This window comes from Ixodes scapularis, unplaced genomic scaffold (assembly GCF_016920785.2).
Source record: "Ixodes scapularis isolate PalLabHiFi unplaced genomic scaffold, ASM1692078v2 PGA_scaffold12__126_contigs__length_90152505, whole genome shotgun sequence".
Classification (NCBI taxonomy): domain Eukaryota; kingdom Metazoa; phylum Arthropoda; class Arachnida; order Ixodida; family Ixodidae; genus Ixodes; species Ixodes scapularis.
In genome coordinates this window covers 44,768,824-44,786,060 of record NW_024609838.1, presented here as the reverse complement: position 1 = coordinate 44,786,060, position 17,237 = coordinate 44,768,824, and the positions used below count along the sequence as shown (strand labels likewise).

General features: G+C 43.8%; 1 protein-coding gene across 1 annotated transcript in view; it reads right to left on the bottom strand.

Moving 5' to 3' along the window:
- Positions 1–7,823: 7,823 nt before the first annotated feature.
- LOC8043091 (glucoside xylosyltransferase 1-like) overlaps positions 7,824–17,237 on the bottom strand; it is a 74,463-nt gene continuing 65,049 nt past the window's right edge. Inside the window, exon 6 of the mRNA XM_029989695.4 lies at positions 7,824–8,009. Coding sequence (XP_029845555.2) covers positions 7,824–8,009 — 186 coding nt within the window. The remainder of the gene's footprint in view (positions 8,010–17,237) is intronic.

Below are 17,237 nucleotides of genomic sequence, written 5' to 3'. Positions count from 1 at the left end.
ACCTTGCAAGTCACCCCAGAGCCAAGCAAATAAATATTGTTAGGATAAAAATTGTTGCTTCACTGGCTTTTGCGCTTAGATATTGAAGTGAGTACTGACATTAAATATAAAACCTTAAATAGGTCAAAATTCTGCTCAGCTGAGCGTCTATGCGAAGTTCCGTTCAAAACTCTCATAGCGCGAGATTCGAGTTCAAATAGCGGCCATACAAACATTATATTACAATTTATGCTGGTAGTTCCTGACAGACTACTATATATTGCCTAACTGTGAATAAAAAATGAAAGAAATAAGCCATGAGTCTTTTTGTAGAAAATGGACTTCAAACTTGCAAGTTTTTTTCTAAATATTCCTTTTTCAGGCAAATGTTTCGCGTCATATGTTTAGCGCAAAATATTCACGTTATACTCAAAAGAACTCAATTGGAGCTTTACGGTGATAGAACGATCATAAATATATATTGATTAAGCCACACAGCACAGCTTGCCGAACTTCGTCAAATATTGTTGCAAAAAAGCGGTTTGACAATAAAAAAACAAAAAAAAATATTGTAGACACTATGACCTAGACGCTTTATTAGCACAACTCGCCGTTCGCATCTTCTTTTATTAAAGGAATTTACAGGTAGCTACAAAAACTTCAGAATGGTTAATTATGAGTTAGTGTATTTTTGTGAGTCACTTTTATTACTGGACGACAAGTGAATAAAAAACAAAATGTAAGCCTTTATGGCCACAGTACAAACAAAATATTAAACTCTGTGTTTATTTTACTCTATAAAGTACTGCAATAGGTAGTTAGAGAAAAACAATTAGACAAATACAAGGTAGGCGTTTTAGAAATTGGAACTCCAATTCGCAAAATTTAGAAATAGTCCTTGCTTTACGAGAAAATACTGTCCTTTCTCTTTCACACACAACATAAAATTTATTATCATTAAAGGAGTACACCCTAAGGTTTCTGAAAATACTAAATATCTTAAGACACCTCATATAGGTCACACGGAAGATCTGGTAAACTTTGACAAATATCGTCGAAAAGCGTCATAATTGCAAATTTTCTGAAATACATTTAATATAAAACTTCGCGGTAAAATTATTTATCAGAAAATAAGTGTGTTCACAGGTATCTATTAAAAAAATAAGAGGCGTCAATTTTGGATTAGTGTATTTTTGCGAGTAAGTTCAGTTACTGACCAAACAGTCAAACAAAATCAGACTCCAAGCTTTTATAGCTACCATACAAACAATACATTACATTTTATATTTATATTACCACATAAAGCACTGCAAAAGCTAGGTAGAGAAAACAAATCAGCCAACTAGAAAGTGTTTTTTAGGAAATCGACCTCCAATTTCTAAAAATTTTGAAATAATCCTTTTTTTACGAAAATGGACTGCCCTTTCTCTTTTACACACAACATTTAATTTGCTATCAATAGAAAGATTATACTCCCAGCTTTTTAAAAATACTAAATATGTTACGATATCTCAAATAGGTCACACAGAAGAGATAGTCAAACTTTGACAAATATTGTCAATGGAACACACTTCGACAATTTTTAAAACAAAAGTGATTATAAATAATCACAATAAAATTATTGACCATAAATGATCTCTATTCTGATAGTGGCCGAAAACGTTATATTGCACTACCAAAAAAAAAAAAGAACATGACACCTCCGGCAGGCGAGAGAAAGGTCAGTTTGCGCTTCGGCAAATTAAAATGTCCATAACTCGAGCAACTAAAAATCGCCCGAACTTGCGGTTTGCACTCCTTGTCACAAACGGATTTTATCCAAAATCTTTTTTTGTCAAAGCTAAAATTCGACCCCAAATCCGTGCCCGAGTTCACATGAAACCACCCATATGTATGTATGACTATGTATGTATGCAGTTCCTTTACATTGCATAAAGGCTCGTTCACACTCTTGCAACCGAGTACGACCGAGAAAAACCAGACCGGTTTTTAATCCTCTTGCGACGTCTTAGGACCAGCTCCGCAGCAGCGCGCCTGGTCCTAAGAAGTCGCAAGAAGATTAAAAACCGGTCTTGTCTCTCTCGGTCGTACTCGGTTGCAAGAGTGTGAACGAGCCTTAAGACGTTAGAAGACGTTCAGGCAGGACTACCAACGACAGGCAGCATCACCGACGACATTAATACATACAAGTGACTAATGCGCCCTGTGCGTAAACAGTATTGGCCCTCGCCTCACCCCTTTTCTACTCTTAAAATGCTTATACACACACACACACACACGCGCGCGCGCGCGCGCACGCACGCACGCACACACAGACACACACACACACACACACACACACATGCAGTTTCGTCGTTGTCTAGATTTCAAACGTGGGCGCTTGATTTTCGAAGTGTCCTTAAATTACCACAATGCAGTCCTTGTTCGCGTACACTAAAATTGTTTCAGCAGGTACACAAAAAGCTCGCTTTACACCCTCTCAGGGTCAAAAACGCTATAAAATTTTAATCACCAGTGCGAAAAATGCAGCGTCTGATATACCTCACAGCAGAGCTACAGCGCATGCTCAGAAGGCGTTCCACAGCCCAGCAGACGAAGATGGCTGTGCGCAGACTACTATTTTTTCAAAGGTCTATAGTAAGCCTTCAATGATGATCACCATGGTGATCACCTCTCTTGCCGCTTTAGTGGCTACATCTAGTCGTAGCGTCGGCTTCGGTCGGGCTTAAAGTTAAACGAAAAGGACGCATTTTTTTACCTGGTGATTACGTATTTTGAGAAAATGATAGCGCCTGAGCGCCTCCAAATCTTTTAAAGGCTTACGCAACCCGTAAGCCGGAAACACAGCGAGAACTGGTGTGTGACGTCAGAGCCACTATGTTCTCATTTCGGAGCAGCTGGACTGACTGAACGGTAGAGGTGCGAGCGCGCACCGTAAAGACCGCCATCGGCGTTTCGTATTTGAACCGAGTGACACACCGGACGAAAAATGCATAGCGTTTTGGAACCAATCAGTGTGTATTAAAGTAGAGAGCATTTCAGCAGTGTGCGTAAGAGGGAAGCGTGTTTTTTCGTACGTCAGTGCGGCACAATTAGTCACACGTGCTAAACGAAAAGCGGCGAGCAGACAAGAACGAGTAAGTAGACAAGACGAAGTGCACTCTCAAACGGATGTTTATTGAAACACACACATATTACTAATATCATCTTTCTGGCTATTCGTTTCAAACATAAAAACCGGCCTCTGTCATGTACATAGACGGGGCACTAGTGCACATCCTTTCCCCTTTCATTTGTGATACACAATGCATCGTAAAAGTTTCAGGCAGTTATATCTGCGTATCTTCCGAGAATTGTTGTTTGTGCTAATCCTGGGGCACATGGGCACCTATCCATGGGCACGGCCAGGTTGCTCGGCGGGGACGGTTTTACTGACTGTGCATGTTATCTTACTACCACGCATATCCATGCATGTCATCTTGCTTGCTTGTTTTCTTGTTATCAGCGGGACGTGGAATGTTTCGGCGGGGTGCCGAAAATGGCCCGCGTCGATATAGAGTGCGGTTGATGGCGCGAAACCGCGAAGTGTCGCATTAACAGCTTTCGCAATAATATATACTCCTTTGTGTCGCTTTTTCCAAACATAACTCGATTCATCTGAATTATCCAACAGAAATTTGCTAAAGTCGTTCACGTGTATCAATCTGAAGACCGCAGTCATATATATAATTACAGGTCCGCCTCTCTCAAAATCATCCCATGAAAATTATTCAAGCACTTCATCTACTCGTAAGTCAGGAACTACCCATATACATTCAGCTATCTTCACCATTAACAACGCGGCTGTTTCTAAAAAAAACTTTCTAGTGAAACTTTACATGAATTTCTAACAGATGTGAATAGTGCATTTAGTGACACTTGTACTGTGGATTTCATCTTTATCAATTTCGCCAGAGCATTTGTTGCTGTTCCACACAACGTTTACTCCCGAAAATTTCTCAACTAAACAATGAGCCGTGTTACTAGAAGGATTTCATAATTTCTTACTAATTACGAGCAGTCTGTTTATATTAATGACATCTTAACAAGCCCCATTGCAATGAATCCCGGAGCCCCCACATCGGCGTTTTGGAAGCACTTTTGTTTCTCATCGATATAAATTATCTCCCTTCATTAATATCTTCATCTGTGAGGCCTTTCGCCGATGATTCAGTTCTATGCTACCGAATGCCGCGCGGTAGCGACTCAGAAATTCTTCAACGACACTTGAACATTTTGGAAGAATGGTGCTTAAAATGCAAATAAACATTAAGTTTGGTAAGCACAAGCTAATTTCTTTTAATTGTTCTACCGCAACATTCTTTTCTGCTCTATTTTGTCCACTTATGTTTCCTCTGTTATACCTAGGTATCACGTTCATACAAGATCAGACATGATATGATCATATCGATAGTATAATTGACAAAGCATCGAGAACACTGGAGTTTGTTAGAAGGCATTCGTAATTCGCAGAACAAATCATAAAACTTACTGCATGTAAAGCCCTCGTTCTTTATAGACTAGAATATGTCAGCACAAGATGGTTTACTCATTAGCAATACCTCGTCATTAGATACATACAAAACAAAGCCGCCCGTTTCATTCATGGAAAGTATGCCACAAAAACCAGCATATCAGAACTCAAGGCTATTTATTGCCTAGCTTCCACTCAATCTCACTACACGCTCTCTCGTCTTACTATTTTTCACAAGTATTATTTCAACAAGTCATTGTTCATGCTGACCTACTGTAGGCCTGCCTCACATATTCCATTGCCTCACGATCACTCCTTAAAATTTTCATCTCTATTCGGTCGCTATAATATATTTAAATTGTGCACTCTTGTTTTGTCTATTGAATATAATCACTGCCTTCCTTATGATATAGCTCCTGAAACTAACGATATCATATTCCGCGAAAAATAATTGGTTCGGATATGATGCGTATTATGTTTAAACCCCCGTGTGTTCCCGAGATTTCTAGTAAATGCTGACTGATATTACTATATTTGTTGTTCTAATACCGACTGCTTATAATTCTGTATAGTCAGTTTTACGTTTTAATTTTTCTTAGTTATATTTTTTGCAATGTTTTCAGTTCTTTTTTATTTTATTTGTTCTCCCCCCCCCCCCCCCCCCGCCTTTTTGAACGTCTTTGATTGTAATAAACTCGAACTTGAACATTTCACAACGAAAGCACTTTTGCTTTTGCAGAGTTTAGCAGCAATCGATTATGTTTGCACCACAAATGCCTATGTAACACATCGCAATGTAATATACTGCCGTCTTCTCGAAACAAACTTCTTTTAAACCTAATGTCGTCGGCAAAATGTACCAATTCAGGACGTTCAACACACGCTACTTTATATTTTATTATTAACATAATTTGTGTTCATAAGGGTCTAGTTACTGTTCTTGTGATATCTTGTGAACTTCTTAATGCTCACAATGTTTGTAATTATATTGTTCATAGCTGTTCTTGAATATTGTATTGATTTCTGGCGTTCCTTCGTTCCTTCTTTTTAATACTGGTAATTGTGCCAAATGAGTGCTTGGTACCTTTTTCCATTTTTGTCCTCCCCCCCCCCCCCTTATACTTAATGTCCTTCTGGATCTTTAGTTAAGGAACTTTGCCGCCAATATTTTTGTAGCCTTCGATTTGGCTCGAAATCGGCAGACTGCATCAGTGTCCCTTCCTCAATTGATAGCCAAGTATTTTACAAACATTAAATCTTTCCGTGGAGCTATTAAATTTTTTACCCTCTCATGCATCACGCCCACACATGAGAACAGATGATTTTAGTTTTTTTTTTTTTTTTTTTTTCTCAACAGAATATGCTTTCATGCCTTGCCTTCCTGCATGGTGTCCTCAAATGAGGACAGAAAAAGCTTTCCTAGACGGACGACAGATAGCAGCACTTGCCGGATCTTGCACAGAGGGTATCGTACCTTGTCTTCATTTCTTGAGAAGCCATATGCAACAGTTCGTTAAAGTAATTATTTTTTACTACCAAAACTTTGTATGAAAATTGCAAGGAAAATTGTTTTCAGATTGTTCTAGACACACCTTATGTATTAGCAATGAAAGATTTCAGATAGTTTCTCCCGATCTTTCCTTTTTAGTCCCGCTATATCTGTCCTCAAATAGAGACACCATGCAGGAACACTGCTTTGCTCTCATTCCGCTTCGCGGGCTTTCCGGCATTTGCGCGCGAAAAACTTTGAGCTACGCTTGCATATTTTTTCTAACTCTTCAGTGTCTTTAGCTGAATGAAAAGGTCTCGGGAGAGGTCCTCTCCTCTGCAGCCGGTGAAAAAACGGGCCAAGCATGGCGTGCCACTTGAGAAGAGTCTTGACGGTGGTGCACATTACCCCAGAAAAATGACTTTGAAGAATGCCCAGCGCTGTCGCAGTAAGAACTGTCGCAGCAAGACGCGGTACACTTGTGGCGTGGCGATGCTCCTTTCTGCCCTGAGAGCTTCGAAGAGTCTCAAGCCTCCTCAGATGTTCACTTTCGTCTTTTTTTTAGCTGAGAGCTGCTTCTTTAGCATTGTGGAACAGAAATGAAACAGTATTAACGTGTTCTAGCCCGAATATACTCAATATTTTGATTAAATTGACCATTGCACAAATACCAGAAATTGAATCACTTGACCACTGGAATGCACGTCGTCCTCAAATGAGGACATGTAAGTTCTGCTATTGTAAATAGGGTGGAATTTTTATAGACATTTTTTACATCATTGGCGGTTCACATGCATGCCACAACACGGTATAAAATTTTCATGACATAGCGATCATAATTCATGCATGAGAGGGTTAAATTACGCCGGCCGCGAGAGTTCCAGGAGTCGATTTTCCACTGGCGACAATGGGAAATCCCTACATTTGCCTGCCTGTGTACGTCCCAACCAGGAAGGCAAAAGAGTTAGTTGGGAAGTCACGAGAGCCGCGTACCACTACAGCGACCAACAGCCCCAAACGACAGCGACACACGGCAACGAGCGACAAACAACATGGACAGAGCGCCTGTTTGTCGGAGTCCGCCGTCCCGCCTAGCGGACAAGACGCAGAACATGGGGACAAGAAAACTTGTTTCCTAGTGGGACTGGAGATGTCAAGAAAACACTTTAAAATACACAGACAAACAAAGTCTGGCAACGCGGTTTTCGTGTTGTTCTCTTTGGGCGTGAAACGCGCCGGCACACACGGTGAAAGTGGACACGATTACTTTATTTCTTGGTTAAAGCTTCCGCTAGTCTTCATTTGCCATTGGCGACTTTCTGCAAACAGTCCTGATAATCGAAACCAAACTTTTGGTGGGACAGCTTGCGGCACTTCAAGTCTAATGAAAAACAAAAACTTGTCCGTCGTCAATTATTTGTCGGCACTTGTTGGCATTTGTCGGTGGTGTTCGTCGTTACAGTGGGACAGCATCAGGGGCACAGAAATTTATGGTGTCGCCGGACAAAAATCTGTGTTTGTCGCTCTAGTGGTACGAGGCTAGAAAAGCTGTGGCGGATGAGGCAGATACCTGTTCTGCTGCAGTTTGCTCTCCAGCTTGACAGTCCACGTAAACTTCGGCAGCCAAGTTTTGGGATGCTTCGACGACAGCGACCCTCGCATTCCCTCCTTCTTTTATTTAATGAAATTCTACACCCAACCGCCAGGATCGCGACATCAGACAGCATAACATTCCGGCTTTGTTGGCGTCATTTGTCGCCAATTTGAAACCACAATTTCGATGCACGGGCGGAACAGGAGGCTAAACACACCAGTCGCAGAGGCACCGTTCCTTTATGTGGATCAATATGCCGTCGCATTGGTGGCGTCGTCATTCAAGCCTCGTTCGTTGTCCAGCTGTCGCGCCAGGATCCGCCACTGCTTGGAGTGCAGCAGAAACGCGTCGACGCACTCGTGTTGCCGTACGCGGCGCAGCTCGCGTTCCAGTGGATCGATGAAGTTCCGCTCCAGGCTTGTGCCGAGCTCGTACTGCGAAGAAGACACGAGAGACATGTTTGCCTGTTGTCCGTGCAGCATTGCTCAGGGTTCGCATAGGAAGAACACCAACAGAACACTTCTCGCTATGGACAACCACAACTGTTTTAGAGTCAATGAAGGACCACAGTGTTTTAAGGTCTCGGCTCAAGCACATGTGTTTTACGGTGTGCGGACGATAATGTGTGCGTTACGGTCTATGAAAGATAAGTGTCTTATGCACTGTGGATGACCACAAGTGTGTTATAATCTACAGACCGTAAGACACGGTCCTATTATTGTGGAGGAACATAACAGAGTTATGGTCGTAAATAATATTACTTTTTTTGGATTTTTATGGTTGTCAATCTGGCAATGCCTCCGGATTCGAGGTATTCCGCCTGCCTGAGAGTGCCGACACTCGAACATTAAATGACCCAGACTGATGTCTCTTTCACGCGGGAAATTTGATAGACACTTCTATAATAAGGGGCACCAGCATTACGGCTCACAGAACCACACTCTTAGAAAAAAGGGTCAGTATAGTCCTCCCTAAAGGGAGGAACGCTCTTGACACATATGTTCCTTCAGAAAGGGAGAAACTTTCGTCCCTTAAGCAGGGGAGGAAAAGTTCCTCCGTCGACTGCATCTCATTATGGCGGCCACGAATCGAGCAAATCGAGCTCGGTAAGGCTTAACGAGAACACTAAGTCTATTGCACGAAGCGAGAGGAGCAGGAAATAAAAACGTAACACGAGCTTTCCGCGAACTGTATTTATTTCCGAAGTTTCTTTACCCCTGCAGGTAAAGAAACTTACGTTTCGAAAGCATGCAGTCACTCAGTCTTCTCATCGTCAGCACTGCGATGTTCAACGGAGACAACCGGCACTCAGTTCGCGCAATTTATGTCCTACCTTTGCTATTCCTCGAGCCACAATTCCTTCGTCAACCGTTGCGTCAACCGCACATCACGGAGGAGTGAAAATCATTCGCCCGTAAAACCAAAAGCCGCTCTCAGAAAAAAGCAAATCCGAAGCAACCTCTTAGCTTATCTCAGCACGGTAACACGAAATTATGGCGTAGCCGCGTAGCGTAAAAGGATGTTAAATCGCTTGCCACCAGATGGCAGGGTCAAGCAGAGTAATCGCACGTAGCTAGGCTAGGTGGCGCTAGATACCGCCCAATTCATGTTTTACAAAAAAAAATATTTTTATTTCCTTACGCCACAATTGCGTTTCCTTTTCTTCGGAATCTCTAACACATCTAGACACGTTGCGCACACTAGAAACATCAGGTCAACATATATTGAACGCATACACAGGTATCGCACATACAAACATCAATACAACAGCACACTACCCCAATCACTACTACCGAGCCCTGTGTTTCCGTCTTTTATAGTGGTCGTTTTGAACGTACGGAATTTTTCGGTGACTCCCTAAGCAAAAAAAAAATATTCCGAACATGTTCATTTTTTTTCAGCAATGTCATACATCTGAGGCTATTTTTAATGGCTCAGGGGATGAATCTCTTATTAAAAAGAAGACGCTCGATCATGCCATAATTATTTGAAAGCCAATAAATCGAGCCGCTCCAATGTGGTTCCAAGCCATGAGTTTGTTTTCCCGCATGGCCCTTCGTAGCCAGTATTTATATTGTAGTGCTCGTTTTTCTATTTGTGCTGTTCGCGCAAAGCTGCAATTGCCGTCTTGAATTAATCTCTGTAGAGCGGATATCCACTCAGCTGGAAGTGATGCTTCACGGGTACAGAAACCGCTTTTCGATCAACTTGAATGCAGTCAAAGCCGCGACTTGCGACAACTGTTAAGTGTACGGAGCTGCGCCGTTGCGAGCTCGAAAACTTCTAGCGCTCATCCCAGCGCGCCACTTAGAGGGCAGTTTCTACAGGAACCGTAATATATTTGAACAGTAAAATAAAGGATAGCGTTTTCTGTTTTTTTTTTCGATTTTGCCTGTCTTTTTTTTTTATGCTAAACTTCCATTATAAATATACGTACTTTCCGTCATACTTTCGTAGTGTTGTCTTTTCCCCAGAGCGCAATCGCTCTCGGGGACCGACAGTCACATTGGCCACTGTACGATAGGAGCTTACCGTTCAGACCAGCGTTCCAACATGACTATCCACACGTCGATCGACTGCACCTAATCCCTTAAGTGGTTTTAAACTCTTTAATGTAAAGCGGAATGTCATCCTGCGACACCCTGGCCCCTCCGATTACGGCCCGACCAGCGGCATCAATGCCCGACAGTTTACGTCATCCCATCTTGTTGTTACACCACTGATACGCGAACACACGGTCACATCGGCGATAATTCCAGTCTTCTGTTCACGACCTACAACACTGCCATCACGATGTCGCTGACACGAAGAAATACAGAACCACGTTGACGATGTTGCTGACACGCAGAAGAATCACGTTGAACGCCGGTTGGCACTCGGCACGGGACAACGGAACCGAACTCAGCACGGAAGGCACCCAGGCAGCCGGCAGGAAAACCTGCCTGCCTTGGACGCAGTTCCCGCGATTTCCATAACGTCGAAAACGTCGACACAGTTCCTCGTGGTTTCGCTGCTGTAGTCAGCTGTAGTTCCGCGTGTGTCCCGCAAATTGGAGACGGCCGTCTTACCCAGTGTATGTAGCGCTGCTGGCACTGCTCCGGAACTTCGCTGTTTCTAGCGGCTTCGTTAGCTCGTTTGATAAAATTAGTGGTAAAAACGTCAATGCAACCGAAATGTTCTGCACGTTTGGACTATAAGACGGAATTACAGGCGGCCTTCGCTGCCGCTGAAGCTCAATCAACTCAACATTTATTTATTAAACAACGTGCGCGATGTGCTCGAAAAACGAAACCGAAAGAAGATGGGTCGGGAGGGCGAAAGCTTTCCCCGGTCTGCCTGGAGGAGGAAAACGTCTCGGAGAATAATAAGGACTTCAATTTTCCTTTCATCGGTCTGGGTTTGTTTATGTGTGTTTTGGTAAACAAAAATTAAAAAAAAACTTTACAAAAAAAAAATAAATAAAAAAAACCCACTTCTCTGGGGATCGAACCGTTGACCACTTGGTCAGTAGCGCGATGTTCTACCCCTGCGCCAACTGAACAAGGAGGAACTCGCCCTCCTCCTTTCATCTGAACTGCCGTTCCTCCCTTCTCTGGGCAACTTGTCCGCAACAAGGAGGAACAGTCGCTTTTGCTACCTTTCTCCTCCCTTTTTTCTTAGAGTGCAGCTTGGGATGTCGCAATGCGCATGCGCAGAAGGTCCACGCTTCCGCAGTGCGACGCTCTAACCTGTTTGAAGAACCTAAAGCATTGGTGATACCTTCATTTCCAGCTAAGGTTTTGATTAGAAACGAGATTTCTCTCGAGGACCTTGCCACACGCAATATTTTAACGACATTAAAAGCCACGATAATGATTATGCTTATTCGCTATTTTCGTACCATGGTCGAAAAAGGAGAACCCAGTCTTCACGATTAAAGAGTCTTGAATTGTATTGGAACGTAAAGGGATACAAATGTTGGTTGACAATTGATGCTTCTATACTCCGTTGACCCCAGAGCAATCAACCGCATCCCTGTCATCACGTGATTTCGTTCTCTGCGCTTGGGTATGTGATCACGTGGCGAAAGATAGGAGTACGATTGCTCGAACGATTATCGCACTGTCAACGCGGTGTCAGCTTAGGGGTGAACGAAGCATATTAGAGCCGTCTTTTCAAGATTCAACGCGTCAAATTCGATGTGAAATACCATCTGCGGCATTTTCTGTGGTAACAAATCCGTATACGAACCCAGAAGTTTTTGTTTCCCTTTTCTAGTCATTTCTGCCCTTTTCATGTTACTGCTGTTAGTTTTTTTGTATTTTAATTCTCTTATGAAACACCTTTAAATGGGGAAAAAAATGAAGATGTCGTAGCGCATGCAAACACCGACATAGTGTTTGCTCATCTTAGTTGCATCAATTTTGTATTCCTGTGAGACTGATGGCCGATCCCGTTAACGAGCATCTTCTCACGAAACTTCGAACGAATGCTCCAGCTGCAAAACCAGAAAATCCTAGCTAGAATCTTAGGGATTAAGGTGGCAATGTCCGTTTACATCTGGATAAGCATGTGTCGTACCGCCGTGCGATCTTGTATCACTACAGTGTGAGGCACGTTAGAGACCCCAGGCTAGCACTCGCACAGCACTGGGTATATGTTCCACCTACAGTGGAGACAGTGAGACCAACACCACCTAAACTGGCTAATGGAGCATTCACACTGGAAGCGGACACGCGTTCGCGAAGCCATTGCGGATGCGTTTCGCGAGCGACCCCGTTCAGACACACCGAGAGGCGGTTGGCGGTTTCTCGGCGATCACGCGTGATCTTTTAAGACTTCAGCTTGGCAACCCTGTTTTACAATACACAATCCAGTTTAATCGATGATCCAAAGCCCAAATTTTGCCATTTTTGCACTCTGGAGATTTTTTCTTTTTCCGGGGTGTTTGCACTCGTCACGAATTCAGGCAGTGAAAGAAGAAGCGTGCACCCGCCCACTCGCCTGTGATTCCCTCGACTTCGCCCACAAGCAGAGCCCACCTGGGCGCCCCTTGCTGACCCAAAACAGGATTCCCCCAACCTTTTCTTCGAAGTGGACCCTTCCCGAATGAATAGCTGACATTGTTTTCGGGATAGCGGGCCACTTTTCCCCCTCGTTCGCTTTTATCATTCTCGAAGTTGTGAGCGGTGGTGTGGACGGTGGTGCGGGGGAATGTGTACCGAGATAGCCAGTCGCTAGCCGGTCGTGGCTTCGTTGGTGGCGGACTCTCTCGTCACTCGCACGCCGATCGAGTCTGTTTGTTTGACATTAAGCTCAAGTAAACGCCGCATGGATTACCTCTGCAACGTCTGGTACGCACACTTTATTCCTCGGGTAGGTTTTCTTTGTTTGTTTTGTTAGTAGTAAATTTGACATGTCGAGCTAACGCAGGTACCCTGCCCCCTCCGCGGCAGTGCGTTGGCTACGCAATCGGGCTCACGACGTCTCTATCGGCCTTCGTGGTGGTCATGCACGGTGTCAAAAGCTTTCAATAGTTCATGCGACTGCGTTAGTGGGTACAAAATCTGACATTTCGGTCGATCAGGGGCGGGTTCCGACGTTCTACGGGCAGAGACTAACAAGGCAGCGAGCTTAAACTGTGGCATCCGGAATAATAAACGAACTCTTACTCGAACCAAATCACTGGTGCGAAGCCCGTTAAAATTGCGAATCGATTCCTTTCGTGGCGGATTCAAGTGACGGAGGACGCGAACATCAAGTTTCTCCGTTGATTTGTCCGCTGTAACGCTAGGACTAGAACGCCTTGGACGCCTCGCCATCGACAGGTGCCACCTTGTTTCGAAAGTCGCTGGCGTCACGTCAGCGTCGCGTTGTGATTGGTTGCCGCTTTGCGGTTCGTAAAAGCGGTTGGGGAGAAATCGGCCCCGAAGCGGTTGGCAAAAACGCGCTCCAACCGCTCGATCCTAGCCGCTTTGCGGTTAAAAACACGCGGATCCGCTTCGTGTTTGCGGATCCGCTTCCAGTGGGAACGCCCGATAAGGCCTCTTCAACATATATTCTCCACATTGCATGACGTCAACCGATATGCCGCCTTTGCCAGTCATCACGACTGGACGAAGACGAGCCGAGTCCCCGGGTAAGTTCTAGCCGGTTTGCCCACGCTGTTCGGCCGCAGTCAAATAACTCGTCAAATTCGTCGAATACGCAGTCGCAAAAAGGCGAACGTATTTCAGAAAAGCCCAGAGCTTAGAACGTCCAGATCGTTGCGTGTTTCGCGGGGGTTCGTCGTCGCCTTTATTTTCAGCCGCGGTCACGCTGCTCATATATCACACAAAAGACTGCCTTCAAACCCGAGTCACCGCAATATCCGTGGTTCGAATGCCGCGTGCCCAGTTTGCTTCTTCAACTCATTGCCATGCGATATTCGAAGCACGGATCTCGAGGCGACTTGCATTGGAATCGATATGCGGACTGGCTTTTCTATGATGTATAAAAAATGTGGGTGTGTGTGTTTATACAACCTAGAACATGGTCTGCATCAACGAGAAACGAGTCTCAAAGCTGTAGATGATAAATTGAGCCAGTGCAGTACAACCGCTAGCCTGGGGTCTTTAACGTGCATTACGCGGTAGTGATACACGACCGCACGCCGGTACGATGGTACGAAGGTAATCCAGACCGAAACAGGCAGGCAGAGATTCAACCTTTCAACCTAGGATCTTGGGTTCTGCGGCTCGAGCTTTCGCTCCGAGCTTGTGCGCTAAGGTGCCTACGTGTCTGTCTGTCTTAGGATGAAGACATCCATTGCCGCCCCGAATGTGCTAGCGCGTGACGCTCTGGCGCACTCAGTGCGTGACTTGGGCGGTAAAATGACGTCCATGCATCAGCCAAACCTACGCGCTTGAGCTGAGTGACACCGGATTTGGCACTTTGAAATGCATAAACAAATGATTGGGCAGAAAAATGGCTGAGATGTCACCACTTAAGCAAAAGCGCGCGTGTGTATGAAGGCACTCCAGTGTGAGCTAGCCGACTTGGCCACCTAGTGTTACTAAAAAGGCGCAGCTCATTTTGTGGCACTATACGGTTAGTTGTCCCTCCCCCCCCCCCCCCCCCCCCACCTCGTATGATGTATAACCAGTGTGACCCCCGCTTTAATGAACTCTCGTGTTTAGCAGGATTCCAAGACTAGACCCAAACCAGTTAAGGCTTAGTCATTCATAAAAGGCGCGTAAAAATGCCGTAACACACAAAATTGCAAAGAACAAAACAGTAGCGTAATTCCCAAGAAAAATTACCGTCTGCAAGTCCCACACAACGGTGCCTAAACGAAACAGTTTCATTCCTATCCGTCAAATACTTTTCCGTGAAAGTATCCAGGGGCTCAGGTTTCTTGCACTTTTCTTTCATATCACAGTACACATCATAGCACACACTGTCACGTGCGGATCATAACGAGTGCGGTGAGAAGTCATTTAGAACTGAAGAATGAATTCGGCGAAACGCACTACGCCATAGTCTCCGTCACCATTGCCGAACGACTGAAAAATAGAAAAGCTGTCAGGCGGCCAACACCCCCCCTGGTGGCCAGGCCCATAGCGCAACGTCATAGGAAGATCTGAGAGGCTTTAAAGCCTAGGTGGTGTTGCTGAGACACCTACCTTCGCTTATTAACCTTCCGCTGCTCAACTATACAGACCACAATTATAGAAAAAATCGTAAGGTTGCAGGCGAGCTGGTGAATATTAAGGCCACGGTCCCACTGAATGTGGCAGTTTAGGTACTTTTTGGCGGATCATTACTCATCTCCTTTTGAAAACTGTTTTGTGGGATTGGTGTCATTCGAAAGACAATGCAATCTTCTTTCATTTGATATTATCTGTCTGTTGGTTTTTACTGTTCATGCGCATTTGTAGCGTTGCGAATATGATGGCGCGGACCCTCACTTGCTCCGCTAGTTCATGTTTTATGAACGATTCATTAAAGATAACACAGTTCCAATATAGCAGTTTTGTTAAGATGATGTCGGAGCAGAATATAACGATAGCCTTTTTTGGTATCTGCACTACTTTGTTTTTTTCATCCCTCCAAATAGTGCCCTAAAATTGACATTTTTCAGCACAAATATGTTTTTAATGACAAGCGCTAGGACAATGAAATTAGCTACAGATGTAGTGCTTATAATTGGTAATATGCAGAAAAAAACTTAATGTTGTGTGAAATGTTTTGTTTAGATATTTTATATCAAACGTAGCACTTTTTTGTGCTTCGAGTCATGGTACTTCAAATTCCGCTTAGGAAATAATTAAACTATGATAAAATCTTTTATAACATTTAGAGCTATAATGGTTGCCCAAGAAATGGACGATGGCTTTTTTTCATATTCAAAGTCATAACGCTCCAGGAGCCCTTCAAACTTACCTGTTTTTGACGCATATCTTTTTTGGACATCAAACAGATTTATTGGCATCTAATAATATTTATTGTTTGGAATAGACATAGATTCCGATGTATTAAATTTTTACAATGATCTTGCTTTGGTTTTTTAATAGGTGTAGAGCTTAGCTAATTTTAAAAACAATTAAAACTGTTTAGGTCTTTTGTTGCGCTACCTGGCGGATGGCAGACAAACTGCTGATTTCTAATGTTCAAAAAATTTCCGAGGGCGCCGTTGGCGTCTGTATCATCATCAATCTCCGTGTCTTTTTACCTTCACATTTAAAAAAAATATATTGCAAGATTTACTATCGATAAATGAATGGTTTAAGTACTGGGTCAGGTCAATAAATCTAAGACAAATAATTACACAAGCGTAGCGTGATATAATGTGTTCATTATTCGATATGGTTGAAATCAATAAACAATAAAGACGAAGAGGAAAAGAGTACACCCGAGTTCACTTCATGCCTAGGGTCACTAAATGAGCTTTAAAGTATTGGCACTCCGTTCCCCAAAATTATTTTTGGCGCCGCCATTTTGGGTCCTGTTCAGAGCAAACGCAACTGCCGATCGTCATGATCCAAAAGTACGACTTCCTCAGCATTAGATGCGGTGCTAGGGAGCTGAGGCAATATTGCAATGTTCTGTCGCGGGTTGTTTAAACATTTGTGGGGGACGGAAAAGCGTTTCCTGTGATTTTATATAAAGCTTCAGATAACTGGCAACCATTATTTTAAGCCACAATATGGCCAAGTGTCGTTACTCTGAACCGTGGCTAATTTACAGGCACAAGCGGGAACAATGAGGAAGAGGCAGGTGTCAAAAGGTAGTGGCTTGCGGAATCCACGGGGCTTACGTCATGGCCCCTCCAGGTATTACAAGCCTCTCGAACAAGAACATGAATAGTGTCATTAAATAAGCTACGCTTCAGAATAGCGACACTTGGCCATATTGTGGCTTAAAATCATGGTTGCCAGTTATTTAAAGCTTTATCTGAAATCACAAGAAACGCTTTTCCGTCCTCCACTTTAAACAGTGTGCGACAAAGCAAACGAAACATTACATGAGCTTCCTAACACCGAATCTAATGCTGAGGATGTCGCACTTTTGGATCATGACGATCGGCAGTTGCGCCTGCTCTGCAGAAGCACCAAGATGGCGGCGTTCACAACAGTGTCGGGGAAGAGAGTGCCGATACTCTAAACGCAGCTCATTTATTGGGTCTAGTTCCCGCGAAACTC